The sequence below is a fragment of the Fundulus heteroclitus genome, chromosome 6, assembly GCF_011125445.2.
Source record: "Fundulus heteroclitus isolate FHET01 chromosome 6, MU-UCD_Fhet_4.1, whole genome shotgun sequence".
NCBI lineage: Eukaryota > Metazoa > Chordata > Actinopteri > Cyprinodontiformes > Fundulidae > Fundulus > Fundulus heteroclitus.
In genome coordinates, this window is record NC_046366.1 from 30521975 (window position 1) to 30538913 (window position 16939).

General features: G+C 40.4%; 1 protein-coding gene across 1 annotated transcript in view; it reads left to right on the top strand.

The window, feature by feature from the left end:
- tesk2 (testis associated actin remodelling kinase 2) overlaps positions 1–16939 on the top strand; it is a 47371-nt gene that overhangs the window by 13172 nt on the left and 17260 nt on the right. The window contains exons 4-7 of the mRNA XM_012851330.3: positions 5333–5454; positions 9147–9195; positions 14671–14817; positions 16510–16592. Coding sequence (XP_012706784.2) covers positions 5333–5454; positions 9147–9195; positions 14671–14817; positions 16510–16592 — 401 coding nt within the window. The remainder of the gene's footprint in view (positions 1–5332; positions 5455–9146; positions 9196–14670; positions 14818–16509; positions 16593–16939) is intronic.

A 16939-nucleotide genomic window follows, 5' to 3' on the forward strand; every position in this document is an offset into this window, starting at 1 on the left:
TATCTCTATATCTATCTCTATCTATCTCTATATCTATCTCTATCTATCTCTATCTATCTATCTCTCTCTCTCTCTCTCTCTCTCTCTCTCTCTCTCTCTCTCTCTCTCTCTCTCTCTCTCTCTCTCTATATATATATATATATATATATATATATATATACACAAACCTTTTGAAATGTTATAGAAGACTAAGCCGTGTCCAAAGTAGTAACAGCGGGGGTGGCAATAATCTTGGCACAGGTGACTTTTCTTTCGTTTTTTTTTTAAACCCAACAATAAGGGATTCCCCCTGACTGAGTTAGCTCAAATTTCAGACATTATTTTAAAACTAAGATTTCCAGTGTAGGCTCTCAATTTATTGAGTCCACTCTGTGCTGTGATGGAGGTTTCATTTGATAAAACTGAACCTTCATAGCAACACGTCATGGGGGCTTTGTTTAGTGTGAAACATTTATCACCTACACTAAGTCAGGACAAATTTTACCGTATCCCCTAAATTCTCCTAATAGGGCAAAATACCCCCATGATTCCACTAAATGTAGATGTCAGCTCAGTCTCGTGGGAAATTCCTGTGACTAACTTTCTTAATTACTGTAACAAAAAATTGGCATGCTGCCCCAGAGACAAACGAACAAAGTCCGCAGTTGAAATTCTTGCGTTCAAAGCAGAAGGGTACGTATGGAGCGGGACGGGGCGCACGGCGAGGATGAAAGCACGCGCTGAGGGGAAACAAAGGAGAAAACCCCTCTGATGTTAGAGAGCTGGGGTGAGAAGGCTGTTGAGAGAGATGAAAATGGGGGGTTTTAGACGAGGTTTTAGGTGTCCTCAGAGTACAAAGGCAGGCATAGAGGGAGATGAAGAGGAGTTTGCGGAGAGGAGGACGGCTGAGTCTTGGATTTAGTAGGGTGGAAAAAAATTGCAGCAGAGTGTTTGGAGGGGATGGACAAAAAAAAAAAAAAAGGGGTCAAGTTCTCCATTTGAAAAGGAGGGCGGACAGCGTTGGGGGGGAGACATGAGAGGAAGATGGTAGAGAAAGATATTACTACTCCTACTGCCACCACTGCAGGGAATGATTAGGACCGGGCATCATGGTTTGTTTGAAGCCACGGAGCGCAGAAGAAGAGGGGAATCAGGAACACATGGAAACAGAGGGGGGGATGTGAAGAGCGAAGGACGGGTGGGGGTCGGAGGAGGATAGACGGGTATGGGGGAGGAGGCCCTCGGAGGAGTGGCCATCTGTTGTTTCTGCTGCCCTGCGGTGGAGACTGTCGCCTCTTATAGCCAAGCCCCCTCCTTTGAACTTGAACAGAGAGATTTTTGTCTGCGGATGAGACCCAGAGAGAGAGAAGCAGATCCAGGAACCTCTGATTAACAGAATCTAAACCCACCATCCTGTAGCTAATGGTCGTAATATTTTGCCTTGTTTTTCGTCACCCACAAAACTGCCCAAATTTATATTTGTCTGACGTCTGATGTCATTGATAGAGAAACAGTTAATTTTAAGTTTGTGTGTCTGTCAGCTCTGCTCTCTGTTGTACATTATGCCACGTATTTATTCATACGGTACTTTTGAAATAAAAAAAAAAAAATTGTTAGAAGATGCCTTTTGGATGGCCAGTTTTTCATTTTTATATTATTTTTAATTATGTGGCTCTAGTGGCCTTTATTTGACAATTTGACAATCTCCATGTTGGGATTTGAACCCGTGACAGCTTGGTTGAGAATTGCAGCCACTTTTTTCATTGGGGGCTTTCCAAATTGGCAAGTAACAGGAAGTGATTAGTTTGTCCTTTCAGATACGCTCCCTGGCCCCTTGATTAGGTTCACCTCACCAGTACCGATCGGACCCTCTGTTGTCTTCAGAACTGCCTTAAATCTTTGTAGCCTAGAAGGTCTCACAAACATTCCTCATAAATTTTTGGTCTGCATTGACTAGCTGCAGGTTCCTGGGCTGCTCCTGCCTGATGCCCGATCTGGTGATTGGTTACGTTTATGTTGACGCGTTGGGCAGGAACTTCTATTTGAAGCAACTTACAAATGATATAACAGTGAAATTAATATTAAATTTAGCAATAAGCTGTATGGTAGGATAATATAGAAAAAAGCGTATTGATAAAATAGAATATCATATTGATTGAAACTGTTAATTGTCAAAAAATTCTGGACCTATGTTTAAGTGTAGCCCTGGCCATTTTATGCTGTTGCTTAATGACCTATTTTCATATACAGAACAAACACTGAATTCAAACTCAACCTTTTTTTCAACCAACCTTTTACCAAAACTGCAAGTTTTTAAAACAGAAAAAGAAAAGAGCATGCTCTCTGATCTCTTTAAAGGGGGCGGGGCTTGGTGACGGAGCATTCCTGTGTCTGCGTTTCTGATTGGTTGGAATGTAGTGACTGTAATATTAACCTACATGATAGGCTAGAGTCCAAAAGGAAGGAAAACTGTTATTCTATTGAACTTTTTATTGACCCTTTTTTTTTCCTATTGCGCCACACTTCTATTGATTGACACGTATTAACACTTTATTTAATTATCTTCCGGCCCTATATTATTGGTTATTGGACCACAGTAAACCTATTGTCTTGTTTAAGAAATCAGTTTGAGATGATTTGAACTTTTGTGAAATCTGGTCATAAAGGTTAGGGTTAGGTTGAGGATTTAAACAATGGTCTGTTGGTAAGAAAATATCTCCCACCCCGTTACACCAGCCTAAATTGTTGATACAAGGCAGGATGGATGTGTTTTTGCCCAATTCTGACCCTACCGTATGAACGTCACAGCTGAAATGGAGACCCATTAGACCAGTCAACTGTTTTCCCGTCTTTTGTTGTCAGATATTGATGGACCTTTGTGTAAATCATCGCCCCAGTTCTCTGTTCTGCTGCTTCAAGGTCTGATGGGTTGTGTAATCAGAGAAGCTATTCAGTCTATCTTGGTGGTACGGATTGTTTGTTTGAGCTATTGTTGCCTTTCTGTCATCTCAAAGCACTCTGCCTGTTCTACTCTGAGATCGATGAAGTATTTTTCTCCTAAGGCATCCTGACCAGATGACCGAGCCACCTCAACTGGCTCCTCTCGATGTGGAGGAGCAGCGGCTCTACTCTGAGTCCTCCCCGGATGACTGAGCTCCTCACCCTATCTCTAAGGGAGAGCCCAGACACACTACGGGGAAAACTCATTTCAGCCGCTTGTATCCGGGATCTCGTTCTTTCGGTCACGACCCAAAGCTCGTGACCGTAGACCGTTCCTACCCTCATCTGATAAAGCAGCCTTTCAACAAAATGGAGCTTTGTTTCTCTTCTCCAGAGGACATTGACGGAGTAGAGCCTTCCTTTAGCTCAAGAAGTTTAACTCCGCAATAATCTCCGTGCACCAGTCTGAGTTTAGTCTCCATTAGTTCAACTGTTGTAGCGGCTGATTCGTGGTGTTAGTTCCTGCTACTTTTATCACTGCATCTTATTTATCACATCATCTTCAAGTTGTAAAGGGGTTGGTCAAAAACAGGAGCACTGCAGTCTATCGTCTGCAGGCCGACAAGCTCCGTTTGTACTCACGGCTGTAAATAATCCACCCTGTTATTAGAGGGACGGACGTTATTGGGGAAAGCAGCGGTGTCGTGGTGTCCTGAGGACCCCAGGCTGTGATTGGCTAGCTGTCCACTGGACCAACTGGACCAGGCATGGTGTCGACCGTGTAGGCCCTGTCCAAAAGAACCCTGCAAGAGATCTTGCTCTAAATGTGTCAGCTACAATTTCTTTTAAATACTCTAAATTATGTTAAACTGCAATGTTTATCCATTTTTTTTTAGCAAATATTTACACTTCGCATTAGGCTTTGTGGGTTTACATGTCAGATCTGCATTTAACACAAATAAGCAAACAACTGGCACACATGACACGGGACTGTTTACATTTCTATTTGACATTTTGAAATAATTTCATGCATCTGAGGTCTTATATGGAGGGGGTGGATGTGGGGGGGTCAGTGCAGCCGAGTTAGATTAGTTTCATGTTGATCTATAAACGTTTCTGCTTCCAGGAAGTGAGTTAGCAAGAGTAGGTAGATGAATGTGTCTATCTGCAGCAGCACAGTCATGTTGTGAGCCGTGTGGTTTTGTAGGTTGTCTCCTATTTCCCTGCATGCATGGGTGAATATAAACAAGCTAGTTCTTTTTTTTCTCTTTTTTCTTTTTTTTTTTGTGTTTGTTCGTTAGTTTCTTTGTGGTGTGATGACCTACGGTTACCTCACTATTTCAAAGACTGTGAGGAAATGGGGAAGGCCCAGAAGTATTCAAACATTTATTTAGATTAATATTATTTGTATGCAGGTAAGTTCAACAGAGACATTGAATAATGCCAAAAACTCTGTGTATTTATACTTTCTTAATAAAATATTTGTTTGTCTTTGACAGTCAGTTGATGTAACATTTCTCAGTAGTGGTTGTAATAGTTGGACTATGGACTATCGTGGTGCAACAACTTCCTGCAGTGACTTCCAGCCAGCGTGTGCTGAAGTCCGGTCAACTGTAGCTAAATGAATGCTGATGCTACCGCAAAAAAAGAAAAAAGAAAAGCGAGACACTGGCGGCGCACAACAATACTTAATTGATTTTATGGTTCTGAAAATGACACATGTACTTTGTCCTCATGGCCGGTCAGCGACGACTGACCTCATTTTGCTTGTTTTTTTTTTTTTTTTTTTTTTTTGTGTCGCCTTCTTTATCTGCTTCCTCTGGCTTCTCGCTGCATGTGTCAAAATATGTTTATTAGTTTGTTTGTTAATATTAGTTACAGAAGTGTTTTTTACAAATGCTGCCAAGGTCTTTCTACAACAACAATTAGCCCAAACAGTAATATAATAGCAGTAAGCAGTGCTAGCAGCACAACAGTTTATTGTTTTACCATAAGATATTAAAGGTTTCTGAATTTATTTATTTTTTAAGATACATAATAAAGCATTGGTGTAAACTTCAGCTAGCATTTGAGCATTAGCTGCAGTTTAGTTTCTGTAAATCAGCCTCAAGAGCCGAGCTAGTGACAGAGGTTGCATGTTAGCTTTGGCAACAAATCTGTAAATTCATGTGTTATATAAATACACAATTAAAGCTTGTTTTTAATACAACACTGCTATTTCTGGTTTGCACACTTGAGTTTAGATTGTTAAACATTCAGTACCTACTAGCCTAGTAACGATTACTCCTTAGGAGGCCATTATGCCCTTTTTTTTTTTTTACTGTTACTGTAGTTAAAATATTTTCAATATAAGGATCTGTTTTGACGTGTTTTGATTGCCTTGAGCATAAAATGAAACAAATCTGCTTTTCAGGTACGCCATCGAGCTACAGACCAAGTTATGGCTCTGAAGATGAACAAACTCAGCAGCAACCGGGCGAACATGCTGAGGGAGGTGCAGCTAATGAATCGACTCTGCCATCCACACATCCTCAGGTTTGTAATTAAGCAAATTAGAGAGGCTGCCAGCACATTTTTGCAATGGAGAACCACTTCAAATCCTTGTTGATGCCATTTGTAACCAAAGCAAAGAGAAAACAAGTGATTATTTTCCACTTTTTTGATCTTGTTGATGAATGCATTATGTCACAACAACAGCTAATTTTTACATTTATTAACTGGAATTTAAAAACCTGAACATTTGTTGGAATTTAACAAATTGTGTTGCTGATTTTATTTATTTATTTATTTATTTATTTATTTATTTATTTATTTATTTATTTATTTATCCAGACAAATAATTGTCAAATATGTCACATAACATCTCCACCAGCCTATTTTATAATCTGTATTTTATCATTGCTGCTCCTAAGCCTTATGGGGTGAGCAGTTTCCTTTAGGGGGGGCTAGAAAATGGACCAAACACTGAGCCAGTTCCTTTTAGAGTTGCACCAGATGCCTGGAGGCAGACAGCAAGGACATTTCTCTGTCATTATGGATAAGGAAAAGCCTGTTAACGATCCTGTCAGCATTTTAGAAAATCTAATAATTGACTGTTTGAGGAAATTGACACGCGTTTTTACACAGTAAGCCTATTTTACGTGCAGCTAAAGGTTTGGTTTGGCTCCCAGGACTTTTTTTTTTTTAGTGCTGGATGATATTGAATTTCTGATCAAAACCTCAAAGGGAAAATAATCACTTGCCCTACATTTTTCTGTCCGCCGAGCCAAAAAGCTTCCGGGGTTGTCAGCCTGCTCCGTGCGCTCTCAACATAGTTTTGATGTGTGTTTGGGAACATTGTCCCGTTGGAAAACCCAATCGTGTCAAACATCTGACCCGAACGGTCACCCTCAGATGATGGGGAAATTTTAATGGGACGTTGTGGAACAACCAGAAGCCACTAGCCACTCAATCCTGTCATTAATGGGACGGCTGAAACGCCGACCGTTTCTGCTTTTGAAACTCACTGCTGCTCACTTGGAGAAACCAAACGACTCCTGGAGAAAAGTTGTATTCAGACAAGGCAAAGATTGAGCAATTCTCCTTTAATGAAAGTAATGAATGGAGCACGGTGGCAATGGTACTGGTGCATTGCACAAGGTGGATCGAGTAATGGAGGAGAACCACCTTCACCTTCCTGTCACATCAACAGCTAGATTGTCGGAATTAGGACTTTCTTGGGTTTCCATTAATCCCAAACTAATCAGGACTGCTTTTTGGGTTTGATAAAACAGGCTGACTCTGGACTAGCTCTGACATTACCTGCATTTAAATGTGCAAAGTTTGGTCTTTGACTGGAAAACAACCGTTTCTACTGAGAAGTTTCATGCTTCCTGGCAGGACTTAACTTTGTAGACGGCTACGAAAACCGTAAGAGATTTCTGCCATATATACTAACAGGACTGTCTCAGAAAATTAGAATATTGTGATAAAGTTCTTTATTTTCTGTAATGCAATTAAAAAACATGAAATGTCATACATTCTGGATTCATTACAAATCAACTGAAATATCGCAAGCCTTTTATTTTTTTAATATCGCTGATTATGGCGAACAGCTGAAGAAAACTCAAAAATCCTATCTCAAAATATTAGAATATTTCCTCAGACCAAGTAAAAAAAAATTTATAACAGCAAAACAAAATCAAACATTTGAAAATGTTCATTAATGCACTCAGTACTTGGTTGGGAATCATTTTGCACAGATTACTGCATCAATGCGGCATGGCATGGAGGCAATCAGCCTGTGGCATTGCTGAGGTGTTATGGATGCCCAGGATGCTTCAATAGCGGCCTTTAGCTCATTTGCATTGTTGGCTCTGGTGTCTTTCAGCTTCTTCTTCACAATACCCCACAAATTCTCGATGGGGTTCAGGTCAGGGGAATTGGCAGGCCAATCAAGGACAGTAATGCCATGGCCAGTACACCAGTTACTGTGAGAATCTTATGTCGTCTCTTAACCACTACCATACTTGTGATTTAGTTTACTGAACCAAGATGAGTGTTTTTCAAGGCTCAGGAAACCCTGCAGTGTTTCGAGTTAATTAGACGATTCAAGTGATTAGTTGAATAGCCTACTAGTATACTTTTTCACAATATTCTAATATTTTGAGATAGGATTTTTGAGTTTTCTTCAGCTGTACGCCATAATCAGCGATATTAAAACAATAAAAGGCTTGCGATATTTCAGTTGATTTGTAATGAATCCAGAATGTATGACATTTCATGTTTTTTAATTGCATTACAGAAAAGAACTTTATCACAATATTCTAATTTTCTGAGACAGTCCTGTATATGTATGATTTTGGGCAATTTGTAGATTATTAAAGATCCGCAATAAATTCAAATTCGTGAAGTCGGTTCTCATTTTTACAAAAACATGGAATTTGCATGTTTTACTACAAATCCACCCTTTTAAAAAAAGAAGCATAATTTAAAGTTAAATAAAAGCGACATTCAAGCTAGTGATGTGTGTATTGGTGTATGTAAACTTCTGGCCAGAACCATGTAAGATGGATTTAACCCAAGAGAATGTAGAAAGCACACTGCAAAAATGGAACTAAAAGTAAGTAAAATTTCCTTGAAATAATGTATTTTTCCATGATTTATGCAGGTAAATAAGACTATTTGCCAATGGAATAAGATTTCTACACTTTAAATGGGAGCATTTCATCTCTATCATCTTATTTCAATTGCAGTATATCTAATTATCTTATTGTAGAGGTAAAAATACTCATTCCATTGGCAAATAGTCCTATTTACCTGCTTAAATCAGGGAAAAATACATTAATTTCAAGAAAATTTGACTTACTTTTAGTTCCCTTTTTGTAGTGCAGCATAATCTTGAGTTAGGACCCAGCCTGTTGACGTTACCTCTGATTAAGATGCTCCAAACATCCTAAAAATGCTTTTTTATTTTTAATTGTTTCCACCTTTTTAAATCTTTACATCTCTCAGTCTGCAGTTACTGTACATGTTGAACTGAGCAAACGGGTAAAAAAAAACAACAACACACTGTGTGACTGACAGTCTCAGGACATGTTTGTTGTTGTTTTCTTTCCAGCGCTGCTTCTGGGTGGGAGGCTGTGTGGACCAAGCATGCAGATATAAGCATAAATATTCTTCTGTGTGCAAGCGCCTCATATCCCCACGTCTTGTACAACGTAATCTTTGTTGAGCACGCCTTGTATGTTTGTCTCTGTGTGAGCAAACACACACACACTATGGAGTCATTGTTTGCTAAAAAAAAAATCCAGCAAGGACCTAGAAATGTGACCTTTTCGTTGCCTGGAGCGTTATGAGGCCCTTAAAGCAGCTCATGAACAAAGTGTGTTTCCCTCCAGATGCACGCAGTTTGTAGAAGTGCGTGGCCTTTGTTTGGATTGAGGCATTCAGCTCCAAAAAGCAGATTTACTCCCTACTTTGAGTGTTTAAAGTAATAAAGAAAAACGCTTAAGTGGCTGGTTGGATTTATTAGGTTTGGGAATTGATGGGCAAGGCAGCGGTAGAAATGGGAGGAATGTAGGTGAGGCAGTCGGGCTGTTATTATCCCACTTTTAGCAGACTGTCCTGCAGCTATCACCTGTCCAGTCTCGCCCGGTGACGCCATTTACATATTCCACACAACGTCATTCTTCTGCTGAGAGTCTCGTGTGACATAAATCAACACATTTCTGTTCATGTCTTTTCAGGTTTAAGGGAGTATGCGTCCACGAAGGCCAGCTTCACGCTCTGACAGAGGTAAGAGGAAAAGCGCGCCCAGGCGGGTTCACGTCAAACCCTCCGCAGCAAAGAGATGAAACCTCTGATCAAGTTGTGTCGGCTAATGAAAGGCGGTCAGGGTGCATCCTCTAGTCGTGGAGTTTGTGTTCCTCCTATTATTAGGGGAACGTTCGTGTCACCGAAGAGTAACGCACACTGGCACAAAAGCCTGTAATTGTGGGAGACCAAAAGAACCAAATGCCCCTTTAGTGTGTTTGTGTCTGAGAGGTCAAATTTAATGCCACGGGTTTCATGTCGCACAATTTAAACGCCGTCTTGCTTTGTCTGTATGTGTGAAGAAAGAATTGGATGAAATACATGTGCTTGGATACGTGTACATATGTAATTCTGGTTATTAGGATCAAAATTAATTTGCAGTGATTGTCAGAAAAGTTAAGCCTCAGAAAGTGATGCTGAAGTTGGTGGGCATGTTTGTTTATTATATTACAATTATTATATTACAAAGTCCTTAATGATCTGAATCTTTGCTCCTTCATTTCAATTATTATTCAAAATTAGTTTGGATGGAAGTAAAAAAAAAAAAAAAATCATGCAAAGATAAATGAAATTGTTTTACATGTCAGGTGATCAATAAACCAATTAGATTCTAAAACAAAATCCAGGTCGCTTACTACAGTTTCCTTAAACTATTTTGCAATTTTTTAAAGTTTAATTCAATGATGATCTGAAGTAGTGTTGATCGTGGATTTCTTATACCTGTTGATAGCCGATATGTCAACATGTGCCAACATGTGTACTAAACACGTAAAGTTCTTTTTTTTTTACGTTTTGTAATGTCAGATCCACAATCAGCCTACGTCCATTTTCCCATCAACTCTGACCAGCGTCCCTGTCTCTGCTGCCCAGAAGCAGCCCCACATCATGATGCTGCCACCACCGTGTTTTGCACATTGCGTGGTGCGTTCAGGGTCATGTGCGGCTCCACTTGTAACCTTTGCATGTGGACCAAAATGTCACATTTAAGACACATTTGACCCAAGGAGTCAAGTTCTTTTCTGCTTTTGGTGTCTCCTGCATGACTTGAGCCGAACTACAATCAAAACTTTTGTCTTTCTTACAACAATTTATTTTCTTCTTGCAACTCTGAGAAGCAAATTTGTGTTGTATTCAACTAAAAGTTTTTCCTGATGGAGATTCTCCCACCTGACCTATAATTTCCTGCAGCTCCAGAGTTACTGTGGGGCTCCCGGCTGCTTCTCAGATTAAAGACGTGGACATTTCTTTGCACAAGTTAAATCTCTTTTAGACCTGAACAACGTCCCTAGGACTTTTAGACACTCCCCCGAGGCCTGTGGCATTCAAACAGTGGATTTCCCTATAGATCTTATAAGTCATCACGTATTTATCGATTGGTAACAGAAGAAGAGCTTTCCGAATAAACATATAAATAGAAAGTTTGACTGCGTGGGTGTACATTTCAGACGTGTTTACAAATCTTGGGAACTTCTGTTTAAATTCGGTCGTGCAAATGCTTGTAAAAACGGACGTGCTTTCAGACTTCCTTGCTGCTCCCTTTGCTTGGGCCTTGCAGTTTTATAAAATTGATAGGCAGCGTGTGCAGGTACACTTCTGTCGTGAAATCCTGGTTTAAACCTGGAGCTCTTTTAGCCCAGCCTGTCAGCGTAGATAGACGGCCATGTCATTCTCTCCTGTTATTGGACAAATCTCTGAGGCTTTCGCAGAAGAGCTCGACTTCTGAAGCCATTTAGATTCCCCGTCCACCATTTTCCGTCCATGTTACAGTCACGTGCTGCTGTGTGCATCGGGGTTTGTAACTTGACAAGATGTGGAAAACATGTGAGGCTTAATACATTTGATGCAAGTAGCTTCAAGCTAACGATTAATGCGGCTACCTCAGAGGAAGGCGTCATGTATGAGATGCTCTCTGACTTAACCACACTCTTGTGCTGCAGTTTCAATGTGCCTATTGTAGCCGCGGGGGGGGAGAGAAAGATGCCGGCTTTCTGCAGCTGCGTACCAGAATACGTCTTACCAAGTTTACACATATGCAAACACGCAGGGACGCTGCAGTTGTGATGTAAATGAGCCCATTGTGAGGCACACATCTGAATATGCATGCTCAGACACCGTGGTAGGTCTTGTTTTTCCTTCTGCAGGGTAAACCGATCCGGTTGTGTCATGTCGGTAGCAGGCTCCTGGCGATTTTGTTACCTGGCCCCTCTATGACTCTGTACGGAGGAAAATTGGAATAAAGTTACAGCAGGGCCCCCGAGGTTACCTTGGAAAACTCATTAACTCTGACACAGACGGATAAAAACCACATCCTGGTAAAAACACGCAACGGCGAGGAAGTTGCTTACAGTCACAGTAAACCTTTAACCCAGGAGCGGCCAAAGTCCACGCTACAGTAAAGACGGAATGACTTTTAAGGCTATGTTTCATCTCTTTACCTTCCTGTTAAAATAATAATGATTAACATTCAGACATGATGATTATCTGCAAACGATCTGATGGGAGAGGACTCTTTTTTCTGATTATGCCGAGCATCACTTAAATGCGTCCTGCTACTGCGGTCACATTCAGGCCTAATGGTGAGTCGTGACCTCTGCAGGGATTATGCTGCTTTAAGATGCTCTGCAAAGCAAACAAGCGCTCTTTGTTCGAGTCTAACCCTAGCCTGAGTCCCAGACTGTACATCTGAGAGAAACTACCTCCACATTTATGACCCGGCATATGTTTCTTGTCCCTCAGCGCTATTCCTCCTACGTCGAGGTGCAGGGGTTCTTCATTCAGCTCCAAGCCGAGCTGAGCTGAGTGATTTCTGCCGTACATCAGCAACTCTGGGAAACAGGAGAAAGTAGATTCCAGGAAAAAAAAAATGCCATCGCTGGATAAGAGGCTTTTTGAGCGCAACCTTACTTCCGTTTTTATTTGACCCAGCAGGTGCACTCTTTTGTAAAACCTCGACATTTGCATGTCTGACCTGCCTCAGTTTGCACTAATGCCGTCTTTCTAGGTGGTCATAGAGAAAAGGAAGTTGGACCAGTTTAGATTTAAATAATCACCTATTGAAAAACACCATTAATTTTCAATCAGTTTGTATAGTTATTTCCAGTCAAATTCAGATGAAGATGGAAGTGAATTGTATTAAATGTTTCACCAGCTTTGAAGCCACTCATTAAGTAAAGTATAATATAGTAAACAGGACTTAAAGCAACCCATATATATCAGAATTTACACTGTATAAAATGACACACAGTCATTTCTTTCTCTTGCTGTCTGACATGAAATGATAAACCAATATTTTTTTTCTGCCGTTAAACCAGATTAACACATTTTTCCTAAATGACAGAATAATAAGATATATTTTTGGAGCTTGTTTTCTTTTCTTTTTTTGGACTCAGAGTTTTAATGAAATGTATTCTTTTCAAAATGCCACATTGCCACACCTTTTTTAACAATATCAACAAAACAATATAAATGGCTTTTAGCCTGACTCGCAGTCAACTTCTAACTAGCCATGAACCTCATATGGCAAAAAAAGATTAATAAGCCATTTATATTAAAGGGCAAACTTCAGTTACATTAAGTTTTGCTCTTTATTTTAGGAGTTTATTATTAGTATTCATCATACTTTTGTCCGGAGGTACAGACCAAACAGCAGGGGGTGCTGTTGTTACATTTAGATTGATTTAGAAGGCCGGAAATTTCCATTGAAATGCTTTACATTGCCTCTTTCAGAGGAAGCCCCGCCCTTTGAGGAAGCCCCGCCCCCAAAAGAGAAAGAAAACGATTCATAAAACTCAAATTGTAAAATTTTAAATGAATAAATAAATATTTTAGTTTTTTCATTTTTGAAACACTTTCTATGACAATGTTCGAACTAAATTTCTCTCCATAACATAACTGACATAAAACAGGAAGCATTTTGTCAGATTTGATGTCAGGCGGTGAGAACACTGCAAAAACAGAACTAGAAATAAGTAAAATGTTCTTAAAATCTGTGTATTTGTCCTTGATTTGAGCAGGTAAATAAGATGATTTGCCAATGGAATAAGATTTTTGCACTTAAAATAGGAACAATTCATCTCAATCATCATATTTCAAGTGCAGTATATCTAATTATCTTATTTTAGGGGTCAAAATACTCATTCCATTGGCAGATAATCTTATTTACCTGCTCAAATCAAGGATAAATACACTAATTTTAAGAAGATTTTACTTATTTTTAGATCCGTTTTTGCAGTGAAGACGCTGTAGTGTTAAAACGGTGAATCTGCGTTCAGCTGTAAAAGAATCAACCGTGGAGAAACGTTCAAACTTTGTTCTAGAGAAGCAGTGAAACCAACACGAAGCCGACTGTAGAGAGGTCTCCTCCCAGCGCCACCCTTTGCTCTAATTGTGTGCCTGTCAGTCAGAAACCACAGCTCAACCAGACCATCTCTTTGCTTCATGCCAGCTCTCTTCAAGTTAACTACTGCTGCGCATGATATGTGACATGGGATTAGGGTGTTTGCATGCCAGCGGGAAGGTCAGGCCAGTTCCCGAGGATCAAAGCTGACAAAGCGACAAACCCTCATTTTTTTTCTTCTTTCTCTAAACCCACTGCAGTTTAATGGGTCTCTTGGTTTTTCATTCTTCGGTCTATATTTGGTCAGACAGTCCATAATCATATACGAGAAACCACTTGTTCTGCCAGCATTGTGGCATGCTGTTGCCTGATATTTTTTTAACGCAGATTTTGTCAACGCTCGGGCAAAAACATCAAGAGCACATGTCGTTTCTGGTCAAAAGAGCCAGCGGTTTAGTCGTCTGCCCCCCCCGTGGGAATCAGTTGCTTGGAGAAATGTGTTCTGTTATTACCTCAGTGCAGTTTCTCTTGCTCTGTATATTTAAATACACGCTATAATAGGCCTCAGTTTTAAGTCAGGGGAGGCCTGCAGTTCTTGGCTCAAATGCACGCGGAGCTGCACAGTATCGGGGAAATAACTGTGATACTGTTGCTTAAAATGACAATTAACACTCATTATTCAGGCACTTTTCTTTCTGTGCCACCCTCTTTGAACTTTAGCGATTCAGACAGTAAGGATATGCATCAGGTTTGAGCATTAAAGGCGGTTAGAGTCCATCAAGCTGGTCAGAGACTTTATCGATAAGCAGGTTCCTGATAATTAAAACATAATATCCTGGCAAACCTCGCCTCCCACCAGTCCTTTGACTGTAATTCGATACATTGTGCAGCTCTAACAGTGAGGTATCAGTTTTACGGCTCTTAAAGGTGAACATTTTTAACTCATGTTGGAATTGCTGCAGATACGATTTCTGGGACGCTGTGAACCAAGGTTGTTTTTCTTTCAGCACTTCTGTACAGTTCTGGGAATGTTATGCAGTGCTTTGTGCATTTTTGTGTATCTGCGTTTGCTCACAGCTTCACATGTTTGAAATGTGTTCCTTCCTTCTGTCTGTCTTTAGTACATCAATGGAGGAAACCTGGAGCAGCTTCTAGACAGCAACAAGCACCTTAGCTGGCCCGCCAGGGTGAAACTAGCCTGCGATATCGCCAGCGGTGTGGCCTACTTGCACTCCAAAGGCATATTCCACCGGGACCTCACCTCCAAGGTGAGCTGAGGCTAATTGGTCATTAAAAGGAGTCGAAAGCGAAGATGTGATCGAGGACCAGAGGAAAAACAGCACCCTGGCTACAAGAACAACAGTGTAGCTCGTCATGTTTCATCCATCCATCATTTGTTTATAGCTAGCTATCCTGGGCGGGGCTGCGGGGGCGGGGTTGCCTATCTTTAGCGGTCATTGGACAGGTCGCCCCTCCGTCACAGGGCAGCACAGAAACACTCAGGACAAACAACCAGAGTATCTAGAGATACCTCAAGAGTCCAATCAACTGGGGTTTGAACCCAGAATCTTCTCGCTACGAGGCTGTAGTGCCAACAACCGTCCCGACACGCAGCCCTGTTCATTATTTTACTCAGAACAAATAGGCATTAAGACATGTTTGTCGCATCCCCAGCAGGAAACGACTCTAGAACCGAATGTTCATTAAGTTTATATTGGCAGGAGTGCTGGAAAACTCGCCTTTTGATGCAACTCTTGAATTCTTCGTTCGCCCCACTTCCCTCTGAAGTATGAGTCTTTCAGGAAGCAGTATGAGAAAGAAAAAGGAAAGAAAACTAACAGAAGCTGCCTCCAAAATAAAACCCTAAATAAATGTAAAATGGTTAAAAACTTACACCACAGTTTTTTTCCTCTAGGGAACCATTTTCTCCTTGTCGCCACAAAATAAAACTTGTTAGGAGGTGCAAAGAAGGTTTTACAAATCTACGCAGTATAGAGACTTTTGGTTGAAACTGAAGGCCCAAAATAATTAAAATGAACTATTTTAGAAAAAAAAAGCTTATACAAGGTTTTTACAAGGGAAATAGATTACTTTAGCAGAAAGATAGTTCATAGCCTACATATTAAAACTAAGGCACTCAACTGATTGAAGTAATACGATAAAGAAATTCCCAATTTGTCTTTATAAAAATCAGAAATAGCTATAAGGCAAAGTTTTTACTGTTAAAGCCGGTTTTAATAATTACAAGGTACATCTGCTCTCATTTTAGATGGTATTCTGCAAATAATGACATTATATTCTGCATTTTGCCTTATATTATCCAGCCCTTCTTTTAAATAGTTATAACAGTCTAATATAGTCTAATAGTTATTTTTAGAACAGCTCATTAATGTAAACAACAGTGGCTGTGTCGTTGTTTTAGTTTTCTGAACTAATCTGAAGCCCTTTTTAGCATTAAAGGACAACAGGGCTGTTTAGGGGTTAAATGGTGTTTTCTCTGCCTGGAACGTCATACTTCCTCAAATCGTTTAAAGTTGCTGGACTTTAACTTCCCCAGCGAGGATGTAGAAATGATACTGTAGTTTTCAGAGAAGCCGACGGTATTTGACATAAACACAAATGACTGGGTTTAGGAAGGAGGCATGATGGGATTTGAGTTATGCATTGGATAAATTTAGCATAACAAAGTCAGCTATAGAACAACAGGTATTAATGATCTGTAGTCCGTGGAACATTAATTAGCAGCTCAGCTAAGCGGATGAGATGATCCAGACGTCGTTCATGCACACGCCGCTCTGCAGGTTAAGGTTTCCAGTGAGCGGGTTGAGTGTTTACAACAAACTGAAGAGGAGGAAATTACTCTGAATAGGAAGCAATTTTTTTTTAATTTATTTTAAGCACTATTTGTCACAACTTCCTCAAGTAACGTTCTGTGTTTCTGGGGGTTTCTTTGTTCACAGAACTGCTTAATCAAATGCGAAGACAACGGCTACACAGCGGTGGTGGGAGACTTCGGCCTGGCGGAGAAGATCCCGTCCAAACTGTAAGAAGAGTCGAACTGATTATTGAAACACCAGGGAGGATTTATAAGAATAAAAATAATTTTAAAACAAAAGTAGAAGATGAAATGCCCTGAAAACATGCTGGCTGCTTGTTTTCTGCTCTGTGCTGCTTCCCCCCCCCCCCCCCCCTCCCACACCAGTCCCCCAACGTAGAGTTAGTCATAGATTAAGGTTCAGTCATAGCAATTTCCTTCTTTGCCTGGAAATCAATTAGAAAAGGAAACTGAATATAAACCAGGTGACTCAACCTGAACTTCTGTTTTATCTCCTTATTGTGTCTGTTTTGATGTTGGTCTGCAAAGTAATGAGGCTTTTTCTGGTCTTCATC